Source organism: Aspergillus tanneri, assembly GCF_003426965.1.
Source record: "Aspergillus tanneri strain NIH1004 chromosome Unknown AapTan_2_pilon_pilon_pilon, whole genome shotgun sequence".
NCBI lineage: Eukaryota > Fungi > Ascomycota > Eurotiomycetes > Eurotiales > Aspergillaceae > Aspergillus > Aspergillus tanneri.
Window position 1 is genome coordinate 93,028 of NW_022984629.1, and position 20,962 is coordinate 113,989.

Sequence of the window (20,962 nt, forward strand, 5' to 3'; positions counted from 1 at the left end):
CGCAGCTCATCCGGAAGGTAAAACAGCAAAAGGAGCCATATATTCGACTAAACAACATTGAACTGCAGGGACTCATGACTATTATAATTAAGGCTCATGGTCCACTAGCCATACTCAAAATCTCCTCCTACGTCCTTTCCTCCCGTCCCGTGAGGAAAATATCGACTCTGACAAAGTGATCTGGACGTTTCTCGACACGCTGGGCACGCCATCCGCACCCATAACAGACAACATATAGTACCCCGGAAGGGGAATACCCGGGTCATTCAAGGTACCCGCCGTGTAGTTCGGTCGCCAGTCCCTGTTAGTGCTAGTGCGATGGCCAGCTGCACCGCAGAGACATTGGGGAAATAGCCCTGGTTGCAGTACTAGGCCCGGTTCAGCTGGGAGGCGATGGCCGACACGGTGGCTCCGCAGGTCGAGTCGAGCAATTGCTGGCTATTCTCCAGCGTTAGATTCATGCCCTTGACCGAGGTGACGGTCGACTCGGTGGGATTCTGCGACACTCTTTTGTAGAGATATGCTGGCTCTTCGACGGATCACATGGTGACGGACTGTGTGTAGATGAGACTGAATAGAGGAGATCTAGGCGAGAAGGATGAACTTGGAAACCTCGTAGCTCATGGGCTGTCACTCCTCCAGGTATCGCTTTATGCGACCGGTCAATCTTGCGGATATTGGCGATAGTCGACTGTTACATAGCAGCTTGCCAAACAGCAATCTTTGGCTCCTAGAATCTAAGTTCCCCATCCGGAAGACGAGTCGATGATGGTCGAGATGGCAGGTTCCATCGAGTTCGTATTTCCGGCGAGTTGGGATATCCAGTTCGAGCACATTCAGCATCATTTAGCATGGAAGCCAATCAGAGGCTTGCTTTCGTAAGGATGCATGTCCGGAAAATTCACCCATTGCTGTTATATCGAACCCTGTTCGAGGTTTGATGGAACCATTCCATCGGTTCACGGTCCGATTTTACGCACGGTCGCACAATCCGTTTGATGGATGGCAAACGTTCCTGGATCTACGATTATAATCGACTTTTTGACGCTTGCAGAGTTGCCAGAAGCCTCGGGACAAGTTGTTTATGACATTCCAACGGCATCCTTTGCTGACTGGGTAAGTCTGTTGAAGTGGATGGATCTAAACCCGGAGCATATGAAGCTGATTTGGTCAGACCTGATGCGGTATTGCGCCGAGAGGGAGATACCGTTTGTGCCCTTCAACAACTGGGCGTCTATTCTAGCCATGGTGCAGGATGTCCACGATGGAGGACTCCAGGCGGATCGTATGGGTGATCGTCTGCGAAATTAAATAGATTCTACAGTCTGTTCATTCTATGGGTTCCTTCTCCTTGACATGTGCAAAATTCCGTTTTGTGTTAGCATCTCATTTCCGGTCTAGAAATCTATATCAAGCGTAATAATACAAATTCCAGAGAATCCAACCCTTCATCGAGAGCCCGAGCTCACCGGTGTATGCCCCGTGTGCCCCGCATTTGCATTCATAAACCCTTCTTCCTGCCGCACAAGCATGTCATATTCTGCGTTATCTCGACGACCCTTCTTCCACGTGCGATCAGCTTCCTTGCTTTCCTGTTTGAGGCGCTTCCGCTCCTCCTTGAGCTTCTTCTTCTCCTCACGGCTCAGACGGGGGAATTCCGAGTCCGGGCCCTGCAGGATAAGTCCCGGATGGACCAGATTAAGAACCAGGAGGGCCAGGAACATGGGCACAGCATCCCAGACATACTCATACCATTCGTGGGTAAGGACCGGGTTGTTAGGATTGGTCCCGTCGGCGTACTGGCAGAGACGGAAGACGATTCGGACCTGTATTGGTCAGCCATTCTGTCATAGCATTAGAGAAATCGAGAGAGACGCACCGTGATCATCCCTAGAGCTGTGTATATCGCATAGAACAGCCAGCGCCAGTTCATCATGTTCCGATTCAGTTTCTCCACGTCCAGCTGCAGCGCCCTCTCCATGCACACCAATCGACGATGCAGATGAATTGCGAGACCTACGAAGACGAGGATAAAGAGCTCCTGCAGCCCGATGCCTCCCATGTAGATATGGACCCCCCGCATGATCTCGTCGTCCGAGTTGTCCACATTCGAGGTCATTCCAGCGCCAGCGCCCTGCACGATAAAGGCCACAATGTCCAGACAGACAAACAGTTGCCCGTACCGTTTGGCGGCGATGCCTCCCAGACGCTGGCTCGGAATGAAGAAGTGGATGAGACGACCGAGCGTCATGTACAAGAATGCGTTGATCCCTACCCCCGTTTAGCTTCGGTCAGCTTTACCTAGGGAGGGTGAATACTCACATAGTGGCGCCAGAAGGAAGAGGATGGTATGCACAGAAGCCCATGCTTCCCGGTTCTGCTGGTGGGTCAGGAGAGCCCGGAAGACAAAGGCGAGTAACTCCCAGAGGGCACCCATGACGATGACCCAGGTGTACGTCTGCATGCTGTCAGCGCTATCCATTAGAGTCAGAGTCCGCATAGACTCGACCTTCTTATACATGAATCCCTGCACCCCATGCCAGATCATGGAGACCCCGAAGAGCACGCAGAACAACCCCGCCGCCGCAAAGGAGGGGACATAATATAGGATGACGTCGCAGGCCTCTGGCGGCAGGTATCCATTCTTTCCCGGTTTTGGGGTCGTGCATGTCGGACTGGTCGTGCTCGAGGAAGTCGTCGACGTCGTGCTCATGACGGGTCTTGGGATCAATCAAATTACAAGAAGATTGAGTAGAAGATTGTCTTGTTCGCCTGATGATAGCCAGGTGCAAAAAACATATACCCAGTCATATAGCAGGCAGCCGACAATTGAAGAGCTAACAGCACAGCCCTACATAATCACGACCAAGAATGATCTAAAATAAAACCCTGTGGTACCTTCGTATATTCTCCAGCGGCTCCTTCAACGATCCTGCGACATCAGGCAACATCATTTCCCCATCTTGAAATGCAGGGGCCTGATGACATCCATCGCCTTTGATCTCTGCCACCAGGACCGAAGCCTCTAGTCAGCCTTAGACGAATATAGCATGAAGAGCAGCCATAGACTATATGCCTGGCCCCGACGGTGGAGATTCCACCAAAGAGTCTGACCAGGTGCCTCGCATGCGCCATCCCTGTGCAGTATGGATTAATTCAAGATTACCTCATCGTCTGGTCTTGCCAATATCCTCCTCCTCCCAATCCTCCTACGGTAAGCCGAGATGGTGCACACGCCCGTCGTTCAGGCGAGGTCCCGCATGGGCTGCATTGCTTGCAAATCGGTCTCTCTAAGTCTGACGCTCCAGATCCACCGCTACCATTCTGAACATCCCCCAGAATTTGCCGGGTCAAATGTGATGAGGTGAACCCCAGTTGCCGAAAATGTCGCTCCACCGTCGAAAATAGGCGCCGTCACCAGTAACGCTCTCGTCTCTCCCTGGAGTTCTACACATCGTCCAGCATACTCCCATAGTACATCATTCCGTGCAGCTGTGGACTGTCGCCTCGGACTCTGGAATTCCGGCCTGTTCCAGGTTAGCCTACAAGGTTGCTTGCATCGAAGAGCAAGCAGCCGGCATCCCCCAATCTCCGGAGGATATGCCGGTTCGTGCGTCACCACATTGTCCAGTAGTTATGGTGAGGGACGAGAAGCAAAGTCGAAACATCTGCGGGACAGCGTGGAGTTAGCAGAGGAAACCCTGCAGTGGTGATAGATGGGCTGGCGTTGTCGTTGAATCTAATTCATTTTCTTCTTTTTTCTCCACTTTAGCGTGAGCGTTGATGTTTATTTCTACTTCATGAGGTCCAAGAATATAACGGCCATTATTCTACGGTTTAACGATCTTAAACATTAGTTAGTGTTGAGGACAGATCACAGCATGTAGAGAGAAGAGATTTATTCTAATATACAGTGCATAAATCCAACCAAACTACTCTACTGGTCTAGCGCCTGTGCCTGACACTATACATACTGTTAGTAACATCCCTCGTGCCAAAGAATATGGGCACTTACCATCTGCCAATATGCTCCCTTCCGGTGCACCAACTCGGCGTGCGTGCCTCTCTCCACGATTCTCGAGCCCTTCCCATTCTCTTCCTCTCCAAACACAAAGATAATATCCGCCTTCTGAATAGTAGCCAGTCGATGAGCGACGGCAATAATCGTCATATTTCGTTTCCCGGCCAACCGCTCCATGGCCTCTTGTACCAGTCGCTCCGACTGCGAGTCGAGGCTGGAGGTCGCCTCATCCAGGAGAAGCAGCAGAGGTTTCCGCATAAGGGCCCGAGCAATACACAGTCGCTGCTTTTGTCCACCGCTGAGGGCCGTTTGGGCATTGACCCCGAGTTCCGTGGAGTACCCGTCAGGCAGTGAGGAGATAAAGTCGTGGATCTCGGCATCCCGACATGCCCGGATCATATCCTCCTCGGCCGATTCATTATCCGGGATGTTAAGGCCGAGGAGCAGATTATCACGAATGGAACCATCGAACAGTTTGGGCTCCTGACTGACGAGGGATAAGGCCTTTCTGTAAGAGGAGAGCTCGATCAAACGAATATCGCGTCCGCCAAATTCAATAGTCCCTTGGGTCGCGTCGTAGAAGCGCTCCAGCAACGAGATCATAGTGGATTTGCCACAGCCAGACGGCCCAACGAAGGCCACAAATTGCCCCGTCTCAATACTCAGGTTGAGATCGACGAACGTCGGGGTCTCTCGCGAAGGGTACTGAAACATCACGTTGCTAAATTTAATGTCGGCGCGAAATTCGTCTTTGTCGGATAGTAAGGGCTGCGTGGATGGCTGGTTGTTGAACAAAGAGGGTCGAGAGCCTAGAATACGGTTTGCTGACGAGGTGGCCTGGGCAATATTCGGGCCATAGCTAAAGAATTGGCCGGCTGTCTGACCTCCCTGGATAATGGCAATGTAGACGACAAAGAAGGTCACGACGTCGTATTCACGAGTAGCGAGTAATTGGCCGCCGTACCTGTGGAATATTAGTAATTTGCCTATAGAAAAGATAGAGTAAGTACCAGAATGTCAGGGCCATAACAGCTAATTCTACACTATCGGAAAATGCAAAGACTAGAGTCGAGTAGCTTGCCTTCCGCATTGCCTTGCGCCGCTGTAACTGTAGCATGTCCGAATATCGCCGGATTATGGATTCCTCCATGGTGAGAGCACTCACCGTCCGGAAGGCGCGGATTGCCTCGGTGGCAAACCGGGAGCTATCCTCATACACGGCGGCGTTGAGCTCCTCAAATTTGATCTCATATCGAATGCGAGAGTAAGCAGCCAGGAACAGAAACGGAAGAGCGGCGAAAAATGCCACCGCTGCCAACTTGGGACCAAAGGCAAAGGAGACCGCGATGCATCCGATAACGTTAAAGATCGAGACCAGTGGAAAGATGCCGTTTATGCCAAACAGTTCCTGGAGCTGTTTGGGATCCGTGGAGAGGCGTGATATCAAGGAGCCCGAGGCATTTTCGTCCCGGTCAAACCATGCCACAGGCTTGGTTAACATGTTGACAAAGTACTCCGTGCGATATGTAGAGGCAATATTCTGAAGCCTAATTAGAGAAGTAGGGAGATCGACACAGGAGGCAGCCCTACGATGGAGATAGAGTTGGATCCCACTGCGAGAAGGAAGTAAAACAACGCCATTGCCAGAGCAAGGATGAAAAACATCAATGACCAAAAGTTCGCTGCGTCAACCAGTTTCTGGTCTTTTAGCTGAAAAACCTCCACCAGCTTGGCAAAGAGCCAGCTTTGCAGCGCGAATCCAGCTACGTAGAGGTTAACAGATTTACGGTCAGGGGGATCAGGCTGACGTACATCCAGCTGCCATGGCCGATAGGATAGTTATAACACCCAATGGCCAAGACTCTCGTTGCTCGCGTCCAATTTTGAGAAAATTTTTAGGTCCTCTCATTTTCTCGTCTTTTTTGGAAGTTGGTTCGCTGCTGTCATCTTGTCCAACTGCCCCGACAGAATGCACCTGTTCGATTTCGGTTTTCTCTATCGCGCGTATGTCTCCTTCCTCTGGAGGATCAAGGGCCAGATTCCGCAGTTGCTGCGCATGAACTAGACTGCTATAAATACCGTCACTGGCTAGCAGCTCGTCATGAGTGCCTTCCTCGATATTCGCCCCTTCTTTCATGACAATAATGCGATCTGCACGTCTCACCGTTGAGAGCCGGTGGGCAATCATGATGGTGGTCCTGTCCTTTGAAACACGGTCCAGAGCGGCCTGGACGATTTGTTCGCCGCGGACGTCAATTGAGCTGGTAGCTTCGTCGAGGATCAGGACTGGAGGCTGACGCACAATACTGCGAGCAATGGCGAGACGCTGGCGCTGTCCTCCGCTCAAGGTGATTCCTCCTTCGCCGACTAACGTTCCATATCCCTTCTAGCTATTAGACTTCATATAGATTGATTGCGGGGAGATATGTCAATACCAAGGGAAGTCGTTGGATAAACTCATCCGCAAACGCTTCGGTACAAGCTCGAGTGACCATTTCTGTCTTCACAGCCTCTTCTGCATCTTCCCACTGGGACCCAATCAGTCCAAAGGCCACATTGTTGTGCACGGTATCGTTGAAAAGGAACGGCTCCTGCTGCACCAGTCCAATCTGGGATCTCCACCACCGGACATCGAGCTCGTTCACATTGTGGCCATCAACTTGGATCACACCAGCGTTCTTCTGTGTCTCATCAACTGCTTCTGTCTGCAGCTGATACCACCTCTCAATCAGGCCGACCACCGTACTTTTCCCCGAACCTGAAGGGCCCACGAGAGCCGTTGTTTTGCCTCGCTCGAACCGGGCAGAAAATCCCTTCAACACTGTGACTCCTGGCCGTGATGGATAAGCAAAGGCCACATCCTGGAAGGTGATATCGGCGTTGCTGGAGACGTCGGGAGCGCGCAGGCCATTGGGTGCAGGCTGCTTCGCGTTGATCATTTCAAAGAAAGGACCCGAGGCACTAGTAGCCTTCCCAATTGCCATGAGTGGGTTTGCGATGTTTCCTATGATGGAGGTCACGATCAAAACGGAGAAGAAGACACTGGTTTAGGTTAGATCTGCTTTCTGTCACGGTGGAAGATTTGGCAGGGGCCTACGTAATGACGGTATTGATGCTGTCGATATGGTGCTCACGGTACAATTTCAGGCCAAACCAAAACGCCAGGGAATAGCTAGCGTACAAGGCGAGCATGAGCAAGGCGAGATGGATTCCAAGGACCGGAGTCAGGCGAGATCCCCGTCGTCGTGCCTCCACGATCCACTTGGAATATTTTTCAGACAAGGGAGCCTCGGCCGTGAGAGAGAACACTGTCCGAATGGAGCTCATCACGTCGGCTGCGATCGAGGCATTTCTGGCCTCTGCCTCGTCCACCTGCGCCTGGGTCTTGATGAGGAAAGGAACGGTTAAACTGAACCCAATCACGACGAAGAGTATGGCCGAGCTAGTTACCAGAGTAAGGGCCCAGGAGTAGCGGAAGGCGATGGCATACGCGGCAATGAGGAGGGCCAGGGCCTGGAACAATGTCGCCAGTCGATCTGACACGCTCTGCTGGATCTGGTTGGAGAGAGACGTGATTGCATGGGTGACTGTGCCCGAGGAGATCTCATCGAGGCGACTCAGAGGCTGGGAGAATAGCGAGACCGTATACTCCAGGCGCAGGGTGGCAGAGGCCTGGAGGCTGATGAGTCGGAAGCAAATCTATACACACATTAATGGGAACCACCTCTACCGCCAGGGAGAGTGGAACGTTAATCAATACCATAGATATATATGTCAGGACAAATTTGGCGATGAAAAGGCAAAAGATGTAGAGACTATGTGGGATTTAGTGATTACAACACAAGCATGGACAGCACCGATATCCTCTCCACACCTGTTCTTGTTGACGGTCGACTTGAAGGCCTTCTCGTCTATCTGCACTCCGGGCATGAAGTATTCATTGAAGTCTCCGACCAATCGGCCAAAGATGATGTTCATCAACGGTAAGGCCTAGAGAATCAATACCATTCCGATCTCTGGCTCAAGGACAGGAGGCGTACCACTCCAGATCCCATTGCACAGCCCAAGCCAACAATCATGGCCACGGCGCCGCCATTCCGTGCGCCGTAGGATAGAATCCGCTGTATGCCATCAGTGTGGACAGAAATACCGGTTTAGAACGTATGCGCGTACTCCGTAGTTGGCCAGGGACGGACCCTTGGCGTCATTTTGCTCCTCGTTCTCCCCCTCCTCTTTGCCGCGCTGGTTGGAGCTGTCCTCTGGTTCCAGAGAATCGGGAGATTTCATATTCTGATACACTGGCTGGTCCTGGAGTAGTCAGTTCGCATCAGAGGCGGACGAGCGAGTTCCTGACTTATCAAACTCTGATGCCTAGATCACGGGAGGGTTGGCGAATACGGCGTACGCGATGGCACCCTCGTATTCGCTTCCTTCCTTGTATGCGGTGATTTATCCCGATGGGGATTGGGCACAGATCGACATCGGAGACATCCGATTCTAGGCTCACATTTTGATGTCATATCGAGTGTGCCTAATATAACTGAAGAGTTGTGGCTGATGTTTGGCCCAATCAATCTGTCTTATTCCATGAAATATGGTTCGGTGCTTACCGGCTGACGTTTCGGATCAGGTCCGCTAAATTAACTTAATATGACCCAGAATATTCCTTTCTTATGGAAGCTTTTACCCTCGACTTAGAGAGAACTTTATCCGTCCCCGTGGCTATACAGCCTCTCTGATGGAACTATTATGGAGGTTTTGAGGGGAGATCGAGACAATGGATACGAAGACGGTATCCCAGCATCATTGTGTCGAGCAGGATAACCCTCCAAAATATTTTGTATGATCCTCACACGTCTTCAAAGCGTTTACCAGCCATGGACTTTAACCGATTTTCTGGTGGGATGTTCCTGCATGAAACCGTCGGTCGGGACATCACCATTAACAACCAAGTCCGGATTAGCAACATTCTCTCGGGATCGGACCAAGATGGCATCAACGAACGCTGGGGTGTGTTCGAAGGGTGTCCCGGGTAAGCGGGAATGCCGTTATCGTCAAGATGCTCCTCGAGTAAGTTTTGGTCCTCAAAAATTTGTATCGATCGTTGCGATGCCAGGACTAACGGGTTGACTAGATGGAGGCTAGATTCCCGCCCTCTTAACCCTCACGACAGACCCAGCATTCAACGCATGGTGAGGGACTATTTTCATAGCTGATGCGCCACTTTGGTACAACCTGAGGGCTCTGGCGCAGCTTCATGCCTCCTCGCTCACGCCGAGCTTGCCAAAGCGTCTATGATCCTATCCTGGCGGCTATATTGGGGTCATTGTAATGACCAAGATACCAGGGACAAGTACCATCTACCTGTTGGTTACCCTGACCTCTGCCGAACGACGCACATTCGCCAGCAGGCCGTTCAAACTTGGAGTACGCATCCCAACCGGAGAAAGCCATGCCGCTGACATCTTGTGTAATTACATGAAACTCCAGAACTGGCCACTCTTTGAGCCAGATACACATCGGATCCTTATAATAAAGCAATGCGGAATATGCATGTTCCCGTTCTCTTGTCCTGTCTAATGTTTCATGATACGAGATCGGCTAACTTGGAATAGGTATCTGGTTGGGCTCTCTCGTGCCGGCAACAACGGCTTCCTTCGGGAGGAAGGTCACCCTATAAACATCGATTCCATCGAAGTCCTTGCGTTTAGAACCTGGGGAGATACCTGGTCTGAATTCGATTAAGCAGCCATGCCACTTTTATATTAACTACCACCAGACAAGATTTGTTTGTTTCGCGAGGATGATTTCATTGGACCTGTCAAGTCTCTGAAATGATATATCCCAAACTCCAACCAAACTAATTAACAGGACCGATACTTAAAGCACCTATACAGTAGCATTGGACTATCGCTCCATATTAGTTCCTCAGATTGTGTGGGAGCCGGTAGCTACCACCCACCTTACAGCAACAATTAGTGGGACTCGTGCATTATAAAGATGTCAAACTTACGAGAGATGGTCCTCCTTTTGTGCCATGGTATCTCCAACTCCCCGTTGATGCCAGGCTCGCAAGGAAATAAAAGCACTCGCATTGGGAGCTGAGTTGTCCGAGCCATAGATAGCAGAGACAGCGAACCGATACACGCTGACTCTCTTTAAGGAAGAGTGCTTCTTGGTAGGTGCAAATAAACCCATATTCGCATCCATACTCGCCCATGTACTTGGCAACTGGCCATCCTCCCGAGACACCTGCGCAGCCTTATCTGGGTCGAATATCATTACACGATGGCCTGTCATCTAGACCCTGTGCCTCAAGCACCTTTGCTACTTGTTCCAGAGCATTACTCATAACACAGTTAACTAGTCACTCCAGTTTCTATCCCCACGATATGGTGCCCTGTCTCAGGGGGAAAGTTGCTTGAGAACGGATCTCCGACATATTTTGTGCCCATTGCACAGACCCCTGGGGCAAAGTTTGACCAGCTGCACAACTAATTTCCGGAATGAAAGTGTTTGGTTTAATATATCAGTGGGTTGCTCGAAGTTATTCTCAATGACCTTAGTTTGCCGTCCATGGTATATTATAGCAGGCGAAGCTGTTCAAAACTCTGCAGCAAGCCAGCTTGAAAAGCATATGCTGTCAGGATAGAAGCATTTTCGATATCGGGGCAAAGGTATTCAGGGAATTCAAGGACGTTCACTTGTAAAGCGTTCGTGTTACCTTTTCCCGAGTATGCATTAACAAGCCATGTAAAGCAAGGACATTCAGCAATCACTTGTCCACACCGCCGGGGGGGGGGGTAGGGTAGTAGTTTTTATACACTAAAACTATACGATCGCCGTTATACTCCGCGGTGACCATTGGGCCCTGTGGAGTTTTAATTTTTCTGACGTGTCCGTTTGGGTCGAAATCCCCTGGCCACCCGTGTGCCCGTCAAGTCGTCTCGCCTTTTTTGTTTTTGATTCTGAGTGTATCATGTTAATATGAAAAATAGCACTCAGCACTAAGTGAATTCCATCTTAATTTGATAAGTTATTCGCACCCGCGGGCCTGAACTCTTGAAGGCCAGCGATTAGTTCTGCAATATACGTGGTTTCCCTCCCATATAGACACTCCCTTTCGCACCGTAGCGCACCATCCAGCTTGTTAACGACCCCGCACATAGCAGAGAACCAGGCACCTGCAGATTTTACAGACCAACAAGATACTGCGTATGCTGTTAATAAAGCTGGAAATATTTATAGACCGCTATCTAACAAACCCTTTGTCCCTGATAACGCTGCCTTCTACGGATTTGACAATTATCGGTACGGAGAGCTGTATAACGAATCCTTTGACACCTATAACACATGTATTACGGAGGCTAAATCTCTGCAAATTAACCAGCAGTCTGACAATTTGCCTTTTGTTGAACCAAGTGACGTCGACGAAAGTGACGTTGACGGTGGTATTAATAATGTAGTTATATTATACATTTCTACCCCTCAATCTTTTAGTTAGTTGAGCACCCAGATAGGAATGCAAGAGACTCAGTTGGTTGAGATACTGTGATTGCTGGTGTTTCCACCGAAGGACATCTACTTCCTAGTTAGGCTAGTTGGCCTGTAGCTGATAGAATAGCTCCCTGCGCATCACTTCCCCTGAATTCCACAACAATTTTCAACTTCACACGAATCAATGAAATGACGCATGTTCTTCCTCTGAGCTTTCGTGTATACATAAATATATATATTAATGGAGTACTTCTAACCAAAAAAGAAAAGAAAAGAAAAACACTACCAGTGCCTAGCAGAAATGATAATTAAAGTGTAGCAAGAATATCTTGTTTAACAGAGAAAGTAGCCTTATTCCGGGTTAGGTAGACACTACATCGCAATATAAATTGTAAAGGGGCGAAATGCCTTGCTATCTAATAACTAGATATACACAAAGAGGAATCGCTGAGAGGAAGAAAGTAAAGGGGAAGAAGTGTGCGTTCTCATACTACGAGGGGTCAAGTGATTGCAATAAGACCAATCATGTGTGCCGATTGCAGCGAAGGTGAAGCCGAGCAATATACAGGCGTAGCCCGTGACATAAATAGATAGATATAACCATTATTTATCCAGTGTTTTGTACTATGTTAGGACGAGTGGAGTCGTTCTCGACAATGTTCTATAAAGCGGTTAGTTCACAACAATAAATTAAGGGAGAATTGTATTACTTCAACAATTAACCAAGAATGATTATGTGTGCTTGCAGTTATCTCCCAAGCCTCCCGGGCCTCAGATAAAAGAGGAAATTCAGACGAACCCACCCAGCTCACCCGGCCTTGTTCTCTTTCGTAGTAAAATTCATGCTTTATTTCGCACTGGAGAATGTTTTGTCCTAGGAGGCCATTTAACCCCGCCTGGACCTGCCCGACAAGGGACATTGTCTCTAGTTTCGGCATGTGTCGTGCAGCATACGCAGCAGCTATATAAAGCCTATTTAGAATAGGTGATGGCGCAGTGCGATAGTCGTCGGGAAATTCGTCCTGTGGTGCGTCATCCATAGGTGGTCGCATGTATAAATTCTCCGGATTACGGTCAAAATTGTATTCTGGACATCGCGGGTCTCGTTCAAAGAGCCATTCGCCAGACGGAGTGGAAGCAGCATAGGTCAGGTGGAAGTATGTGAGATTCGGCCAGTACGGCTGTTTATTATCATCCTGCGGCCAAAACAGCTCGGGGCCGACCATGATGCCATCCAGATGTATAATTTTAAGCTGCTGGCTTAGTTGTCTAAATGTTATACAGAAGGCATCTGCCCCTGGTTTGGAGCGCTTTAATGGAGGAAAGTCTGCGTCTCTCGGGGCCTCGCCGGGATAGTCAAGGTAAAGGCATTTTAGAGATAAAGGCCACAGGACAAGACTAATGGCGAATTCATTTCTTAACCTGTCCCGAAGTTTTTCATCTTTTCTTTCATTATCAGACAATCTCGCCGTTAATATACGGAGCCTAGGTAATCGAGATATTAGTTTCGATACCGTAGCCGGCGCAATATTTCTCCCTATCCCTCTATTAACCACAAGATCAGAAATAACACCGACGCTAGGAAGCTCCTCCGTTGGTTTAAGCAACTCCACGTAAGACGACATGTACCGCCAGTAAAGGATATCCATGCCTGGCTGTTTCATACCAAGTAAGCGTCTATAGCTGCGATTTGAATCCTCAGTAAAGTCGCTAGGCGAGACGTTGCTAATAATTAGTTGGATACTAGGTTCATATTCGCCATTTGTAGACCATGAGCTTAAGATATTAAAAAGGGTGCAGATTGTCTCCGTGAATGCTTGATTGTTACGGCTGCGGTCTTCATCGGTCTCAACTTGAACACGCTCGGCGACACTGTATTCTGCTAGTGTTATCTTTAAATATATTTTGCGAACAAGAGAGTATCTCCGTGGGGTAATAATGTGTCGGAGATCGGAGAGACCAGCGGTAGTGATGTTGAGGACGGAGAAAGTCTGTCGTTCAACGATCACCTGCCAAAGTGCATTGATGCTGGCGTAAGGGGCGAGTGACTCGGGTGCAACATAGGAAAGAATCTGGGCGATAATTTCTGGTGGAAGAGAAGGAGCAGCCATAATTATGTTGGCCGTAGCAAGGAAAAAATTTATCCGGGGGAGGGAGGTGATTCAAAAAAAAGTGAAAGACAATGTGGTTAGGTATGTGATGAGGGGCAAATAAATAATCTTTGAAGTAATTAAGGGTCAGGTACTTTCAACCCCATACGCTTGGCCAAGCCATTCAAGGTAGGGATTCTTACAGGTGTAAGACACTTAAACTGATGTGACTCTCCTGTGCTGACGTGTCTGCAGCATGCAGCCTCGCGCGGCCTCGCGTCCCTGAGCGATTTGCGCCCCTGACTGGCTCATGTTTTCGTGTATCTCCCGATTTCCCATCTTGCAACAGAGCATCGCCCTAACGGGCGATGCCGAGCGCAGCTAGTATAAGAATAATGGTTGAACAGGCTAGGAATGCCAACTTTCTTGGGCATGTAAGTATCACTTTGAAAACCACAACCACAACCGCAGATTCGCGGTTTAACCATGGTGACCCATGTATAACCGCAAGAAAAACCGCACTAGCATAACTCTCGCTTCTTTAACCAATTCTAGCATATTAGGTGACACTTATGTAGCTTACATACTCTTGTTTTTAATTTGTATCCTGAGCTTCTTGGACCTTATTCCGATGCTGTATATACAAAGAGGAACCGCTGAGAGGAAGAAACTAAAGGGAAGAAGTGTGCGTTCTCATACTACGAGGGGTTATGTGACTGCGATAAGCGGATTAATTATATGTGCCGATTGCAGCGAAGGCAAAGCCGAGTAATATACAGGCATCGCCCGTGACATTATCCCCCCCGAGAAGTTGTGGGCACGGAGCTCATGACTTTTAGGGAGTCGTGGTGGGACCCCCTTTTTGACTCCCAGATGTCCAGTGCGACTGTGTCTTCCATGTTATAAGCAGCTGTCTAGGTAGGCGTTTAATAACCTGTCTATTTAACTAGATATTCGTGCCTAAAGCATTGCCCCCAACGGATCTGACACTTGTCTAGAATCTTGTCTACCCTGTATTCCTTTTCACCGTCCACAAGGAACGCCGGGGGTTGCCAGTTAGGCCGGGATTGGCTCGGCAGTGGATTCTTAGCTGCCGGACGCAGTAACATGGTATGGAAGACAGGGTGGATAGCTATTAGTATATTTAACTTGTAGGTATAGGAACCCACATGCTTAATAATAGTAAACTTGGCATGTTAGGCGTCCAATTTCTTGCAGGGGTAGTTTATTTTAATATTCCGAAAATTAAGCCATACTTTATCTCCCACTTGGTACTGAGGTGCTGTATTCCGGTGTTGGTTGGTACATAGCGTGTCAAAAGTCTGGTTACACTCCCCCTCCCGCGCGACGCGTCAAAAAGTTGTTAATTTTTCAACCACCCACCACCCCACCAATATGAGGTCCTTTGGCACTGAAATTAGTGGGAATAGAAGGCTTAATCAAGAGCTTTCAAATAAAACGCGTTCTGCTATTTTATATGGCCTTCAGACTAAGCAATCGCCTACTCAAATGGCTAAGTAGTTTGGGGTCAGTCGTCAAACAGTATACCGCACACGCGATCGCTATCTACACCACCAGTTCCTTACCTAGAAAGGGGAGACCTAGCAAGCTTAGTGAAGCATCCAAGCGCTATATCTATCAAATGGCTCGCCGGAGGCCTTATATGAGCTATAAGGCTCTAATTGCCAACTCCAATAGTTTGGTCTCTAAGTCAACAATACAGCGAATTCTAAGGAAATATAACCTTAAGAAATGGAAAAGCAAGAAGAGAATTCCCTTGACTAAGAAGACAGCCAAAAATCGATATGAATTTTCTCGTACGTGGCTTAATTTTACTAGGTGGAATGAAATCTTCTATTCTGACGAATGTTCGGTCCAAAGAAAGCCCAATAATACCATTCAATTTGTCTTTCGATATCAAAAAGAGGCCTATAGGCGGGATCTTGTGAATCTTTATAATCATGGAAAGGATATTTCACAAATGATATGGGGCGCTATGTGGCATGGTGGCCGATCAAATTTGATTATTATGAGACGGGATAAATCATCACCTCGAGGCGGCTATTCCACCAATTCCTATATAGAATTCCTAGAAGAAGGCCTTCTTCCAGTCTATGAACCTGGTAGAATATTTCAGCAAGACAATGCTAAAATCCATACATCTTCGAAGGCACAGGAATGGTTTGAATTTCATGGAATTTGGGTTATGGAATGGCCTGCTCATTCTCCCGATTTAAACCCTATAGAGCATGTATGGAACCTGCTAAAAGAGAAGCTTATTAAAACTTTATCCTATCCTCTTTCTAGATGGAAGATCTCAAGTGGATTGGACCAAATTTCATGATGCTATCTGTCACGCATGGGATGAGGTTCCCCAGGAGGTAATTGACAGTTTGATTGAGTCCATGCCTCGTAGGATTCGAGCTGTGCATCGAGCTCATGGGTGGTATACAAAGTATTAATTTTGTAAATAATATTTAAATTAGGGATCTATAGGAGTTGTGGTGGTGGAGTATTTTAATTTTGAACTTGTTGTAATTATTCGATTTTTTCGGGTGTCACCAGACTTTTGACCTAGAATGTATATTCCTCCTGGTAAGCTGTGCCGCGGCCATGGCTGCCTAGGCTAACTCTAATGCGCCTTTTAGTTTGCTAATAATAGCCTCCGCATGTTGGGCTGGTGTTTTTGGGCTTTAAACAACCTCTGGGGCTTTAGGGAGGTCCAGGGGCTCCATATAATATCTGTAGTCCAGGAAGAAGGGGCTAATGCCAGTGGATACAGAGTCTTTGTTATTTAGTGCAAGCATCGCAGCGGGGCACAAGAACGCCCAGTTATCTTAAGTGTAGTTTATAAAAAAGCGTAGATAAGTTTTAATAATTCCACTTTCAAGCTCCATCCTCTTGGGTGGGAGGCAGAGTCTGTCCTGCTTTTGAGCCCTACACAGCAGATGTGCTACTACAATGGGAAATTGTTCGGCGGGTACATTGCCCTCTTGATGGACCGCATTCTTGCCGACTGTTGCAAACCAGCAGTCACAGCCTACTTGAACACGTCTTATCTCCACTCGGTTCCTCCAACAGCTCCGATACTTCTTCGAGCATGGCCTGATCGGGTTGAAGCTCGCAAGATTTACTTGAAGGGTTCTCTCCAGGTTCCAGGAAAGGTTCCTCAAGATTGGATTGAGGCGATCACAGCGGATGCTTTGTTTATAAAGCCAAAGGATTGGGAATGAGAGACGTTGTCTTTGAATTATTATTGTACCTCAATTAATATTCCGCTCCTGTCTGTGGCTCAATAAGCTTCACATCTCTGCATGAGTGTAAATTACCAAAATCCACAAGCTCCGCCAAGTACATACACCGTCCTTTCTTTCTCCTCCCTTTCGAGGAACGGTCGATGGAATTGTAGCAGCCTACAATTGTTCTCTCTCAACAGCCATAAATTTGGGAAAACATTGTGAACAACCTTTTCAAAGCGGCCATAGTCTAGCTTGATTCTGCTTCCATTCGCTCTCTATAAAGCACAGCCCGACGTAGACGCTCTGAAGCTCTAGGCGCCCAAAAACTTAAATGACACGGGGTTTCCGCTCAACGGCTTGCAGCCAAGGCCAGTCTGATTTGCGTGGATGAAACTGGCGACTTGCTCATTATCTGGACATCCGGGTTGACCGTAGAAGACAAGCTCCCCGCTATTCTCCAATGCCAAGAGTTGAAGCCCCGAACCGCCGTTGCCCAATCCGTTGTAGCAATCCCCAGAATCACCAGAGTAAAAGTATGAGATAGACTCTCCGGTACACCTGGCGTTTTGGTAGACCACAATGTGGTACTTATTTTCGGAACTAGAGTTCAGCATGCCGGCAGTAGTAGCTCCATGCACCACAGCGGCGATGTTTAGGGAAAAGATAAATGCGACAACCGTATTTGATAGTTTGAAGTACATTTTGGCTTAGCGAGGCTAGTCGATGGGAAATGTTTTTCTTCTAATATGAGTGGTGAAATATCCAGGCGGAACTGACGGGCGTTTCGCTCCAGGATGCCGCAAAGAAGACGATGCGGATATTTTGCGTCCTAGTGGTCGCACATACAGTGTCTTGTGAGATGCGTGCTTGAGCAGGCCATAAAATTTCGCTATTGGGATCTTGGAGTAATTAAATCTATAGTAGCAACAGGCAGCAGTATGGCCGGGAAGAGGGCAGCAAGCCCATCAATATATGTCAGCCAAGCATGAATGTACTCTAAGGAACGCCCACTGTATATGCCTCTCTGGGGTCATCCACTGCCTTCACAATAAATCAGCGTTTATTAGTCTCTGTAGCAAGTTCAACCTAGGTCAGGAAGCCCTCATAATTGTTGCGCTAGCTGCGTTCGAACGGATCATCACCTTTAATGTCATCGGTGCTTCAATTGCACTCAATTTTGCTCAACCTTCTTGCTCTCGAACGGTTTAAAAGGTTGTTTAATGTTTCATTCTTTCCGCATAAAAGGAATTGTCAGGTTGATAGGGCAGCTCCTCGCCCTCAATTTATCGCCCCTCTCAATCCATCACTCCCTCTCAATTCACCACTCGGTCTCAACTCATCTCTCCTTGCGCCTCCGTGTGGGTCGACGGGCTGGTCCGCGAGATCGGCGTTGAAGAATGCAAACAAGATGGGGGAAAGTGGCGACCACTTGCGCTAGACCTGCATTCATCAGTAGCTCTGTGTCGGTGCGGAAGTCGCCGAATCCAATGTTGGCGTGCCGGTCACTCATGAAGTTTGCAATCCATTTCCTTGCCTCCCTTGGTATTCCTCTAGCCTGTAAAGAGGCATCTAGGCTTATTTTTCACTCCGTTGAAGGCGCCTTTGAGGTCGAATGAGATTAATGTCACCACCTTGTGTTTGTACCACGCTTTGTTGATCGCATTGGACAGCACCAGCAAAGCTTGCTCGGTGGTTCTGCCCGGACGGCCGCCGAACTGGCTATTCGGCAGCAGGCCGTATTTTCCCGCTAGGTAGGACAGCCGGCGGGTCATCACTGCTTCAAGAAGCTTGCCCGGCGTGTTCAGCAATGAGATTGGGCGGTAGGCGCCGGGCACTGCGTAGTCTGGCTTGCCTGGCTTCCGCAACACAATACTTTCGCACTGCGCCATTGTTTTGGATGGTGTGCTAACTCCACACATGCCTTGAAGATGTTGGTGATAAGGGGTTTTAAATGTACCCATAGCTTCTTCCAGACCAGCATCGGCAGATTGTCCTCCCCTGGCGCAGTAGCACCTTGCGCCGCCTTCAATGATCGCTCGATCTCGAGTTCGGTGATAGGGTGCCACGGGAGTTCCGCCTGTGGCAAGGCCGGTGGGCTGGGGTCGGGTGTGTTCGTTGCAGGGAAGAACGTGTCAAGGAAAGCCTTCGCTTTGTCCTCGTACTGGACGAGCTCCTCCGAACCTACTCGTAATGCTGGGATACAACCCCATGTTTCTCGAGGCTTCATGTAGGTCGCAACTTTCCAGAGCTTTCCTTCGCCTGCCTCGTCTAGAAACTGTGATGCTTTGGTCTTCTCGATCACCCGGGTCCACGCTCGACGCTTTTGTTGCATGGCCCGAAAGGCGGCAGTGGTGCTGGCGTGGTCTCGTCCGAGCTCCGCGCAGTTGGTTGACTTCGACTTGTTGGGTCTTGAGATCCGCTGTGAACCATCGTTTGGAGTATGGTGTTGGGCGTGTATCGGGTGTGAACCGGTCAACGGCTTGGGCCGTTGCTGATGTGAACTTTTCCACCGCCTTGTCAAGGGTTGGTCGGGTCTTAAATGTCTTTCCATGGTCTCTTCTGCTGGGCTAATTCCTCGCCGATTCTGGCCCAGTCCGCGCGCTCATACGCTTTCCTCGATTTGGTGTTTGGCCTACTCTAAGCTTGAAGATCCCATTCAGAGTAGGTGGCGCGATGGTCGGAGCCATAGTTCTCGTGGTATAGATGGCATTTGACGAGCAGATCTAGTCTGTCTGTCGCTGTCTGTTCGATGGTCGAGTTTTATCCTGGATTATTCAAAGCCCAGTACGTCGCCGTACCCCGAGGGAGGCAGCTGGAGAGATTGTGGGTTTTGAAAAAGGTGATTAGCTCGCTGGCGTCTTCGATAAATCTGGGTGGAATATGATTGCCGCCCCACATTGGGTGATGCCAGTTGAAGTCGCCGGAAATAATAATGCTAGTAGCTCGCTGCTCATTTTGCATAGCGGCCGTGATAGGATTTTCTATTGCTAAGAGCGCCGGCACTGCTGACGCGTTGTCGGCTGTAAAGAATGGTATTGGAGGTATGTAGACAGAAAAGAAAATTTTTGAGAATCGGCTGTCCAGATTTTGATGGCTGCGACATCTGGGTGATCGCAGGGTATCTAAGGGTGTGAGGAGGTGGACATTCGTCTGTTCACGTAGCTGCGTAACCGAACTGCGCCGGTCTGCGAGGTGGGTCGATATAGTCGCCATGCGCTGTGATTGACATGAGTGCGATAGGTGGTAATAATGGTGAATTATTTAAACAAAAATAAACTGTCCAGAGCGACAATTTGTGGACAAAATTACTAGCGAAACAACTACTTTTCGGCCTCATTTTTGGTTGACAGTTCCTATGATGAAAGGGGCGAAACAAATTTCGATCCATCCTGTATGCAGCAGCAAGTTTCGAAGATGGAGAATCTTAGCCAAAAGAGGCTTACTAAAACTAGCATCTTCTGGCTAAAAGTCTTCCAGTGTAGAGCGTCAATCGGATACTCCTAAGTCGGCGACGCCTTCTCTTTTCCTTCATGATAGCTTTTGTCCGAATCTTTCGCCGGCGATGGCTCCTCTTCCTCTGGAAGATTGGTGCACATGGTCTTTTGGATAAGGAGCGTTTCGATTTCTGTATTAGGGGCGTAACGCGGTTGCTATACGGGCAACTTCCTGTCCATGTACCTCCTCCGGCAGTTGTTCCCAGACGTCGACAAATACCCATGCCTACGGGGACGGCTTCAACGCGATCGATGGGGGTGTGTACGCAATGCAATGGACAACGAGCGCAATTTCGTTTGGCTATTCCCTCGTGACAGTATCCCGGCGGACATCACATCTGGGGCTCCAGAACCAACCGCCTGGGGCACGCCGTTGACCCGGCTCGTGGCCTCGGGCGTGGCCTCGGGCTGCGACTTTGGCTCACTCACTTCAAAAGTAACGACATTATATTCAACACAAATCTGTGTGGCTGGGCATAAGATACGAAATCCATTGGTGTGATAAGAGTTGTACTAATAAGCCCTAGTGCAAGCGTGTGGGCATCAACTCCCGAGTGCAGTGCGAAGGCTGCTACCTGTAAGGAATTTGTGGCCCAGAACCCGTCGGCTTTTTCGGATGCG

General features: G+C 48.9%; 8 protein-coding genes across 8 annotated transcripts; 3 read left to right on the forward strand and 5 right to left on the reverse strand.

The window, feature by feature from the left end:
* Positions 1-1,002: 1,002 nt before the first annotated feature.
* On the forward strand, positions 1,003-1,311 carry ATNIH1004_000026 (uncharacterized protein; the record flags this gene model as incomplete). The annotated part of the gene is made up of 1 exon (XM_033564752.1): positions 1,003-1,311. The coding sequence occupies one exon, from the start codon at positions 1,003-1,005 to the stop codon at positions 1,309-1,311; it is 309 nt and encodes a 102-aa protein (XP_033430509.1).
* A 137-nt stretch (positions 1,312-1,448) lies between these two features.
* ATNIH1004_000027 (RTA1 domain-containing protein) lies at positions 1,449-2,713 on the reverse strand (the record flags this gene model as incomplete). The annotated part of the gene is made up of 3 exons (XM_033564753.1): positions 1,449-1,826; positions 1,880-2,271; positions 2,323-2,713. The coding sequence occupies 3 exons, from the start codon at positions 2,711-2,713 to the stop codon at positions 1,449-1,451; spliced, it is 1,161 nt and encodes a 386-aa protein (XP_033430510.1).
* Positions 2,714-3,937: 1,224 nt separating this feature from the next.
* On the reverse strand, positions 3,938-8,308 carry ATNIH1004_000028 (uncharacterized protein; the record flags this gene model as incomplete). The annotated part of the gene is made up of 11 exons (XM_033564754.1): positions 3,938-3,964; positions 4,016-4,985; positions 5,032-5,561; positions 5,612-5,784; positions 5,834-6,407; positions 6,457-7,063; positions 7,119-7,720; positions 7,782-7,836; positions 7,896-8,011; positions 8,062-8,142; positions 8,195-8,308. 11 exons carry the CDS (start codon positions 8,306-8,308, stop codon positions 3,938-3,940), a joined length of 3,849 nt encoding a protein of 1,282 aa, XP_033430511.1.
* A 590-nt stretch (positions 8,309-8,898) lies between these two features.
* On the forward strand, positions 8,899-9,766 carry ATNIH1004_000029 (uncharacterized protein; the record flags this gene model as incomplete). The annotated part of the gene is made up of 2 exons (XM_033564755.1): positions 8,899-9,053; positions 9,637-9,766. The coding sequence occupies 2 exons, from the start codon at positions 8,899-8,901 to the stop codon at positions 9,764-9,766; spliced, it is 285 nt and encodes a 94-aa protein (XP_033430512.1).
* Positions 9,767-9,949: 183 nt separating this feature from the next.
* On the reverse strand, positions 9,950-10,303 carry ATNIH1004_000030 (uncharacterized protein; the record flags this gene model as incomplete). Its single annotated transcript, XM_033564756.1, has 2 exons — positions 9,950-9,983; positions 10,035-10,303. The coding sequence occupies 2 exons, from the start codon at positions 10,301-10,303 to the stop codon at positions 9,950-9,952; spliced, it is 303 nt and encodes a 100-aa protein (XP_033430513.1).
* Positions 10,304-12,125: 1,822 nt separating this feature from the next.
* On the reverse strand, positions 12,126-13,629 carry ATNIH1004_000031 (uncharacterized protein; the record flags this gene model as incomplete). The annotated part of the gene is made up of 2 exons (XM_033564757.1): positions 12,126-12,179; positions 12,331-13,629. The coding sequence occupies 2 exons, from the start codon at positions 13,627-13,629 to the stop codon at positions 12,126-12,128; spliced, it is 1,353 nt and encodes a 450-aa protein (XP_033430514.1).
* Positions 13,630-17,158: 3,529 nt separating this feature from the next.
* ATNIH1004_000032 (uncharacterized protein) lies at positions 17,159-17,548 on the reverse strand (the record flags this gene model as incomplete). Its single annotated transcript, XM_033564758.1, has 1 exon — positions 17,159-17,548. One exon carries the CDS (start codon positions 17,546-17,548, stop codon positions 17,159-17,161), a length of 390 nt encoding a protein of 129 aa, XP_033430515.1.
* A 2,971-nt stretch (positions 17,549-20,519) lies between these two features.
* Positions 20,520-20,922, forward strand: ATNIH1004_000033 (uncharacterized protein; the record flags this gene model as incomplete). Its single annotated transcript, XM_033564759.1, has 2 exons — positions 20,520-20,777; positions 20,869-20,922. The coding sequence occupies 2 exons, from the start codon at positions 20,520-20,522 to the stop codon at positions 20,920-20,922; spliced, it is 312 nt and encodes a 103-aa protein (XP_033430516.1).
* Positions 20,923-20,962: the final 40 nt, after the last annotated feature.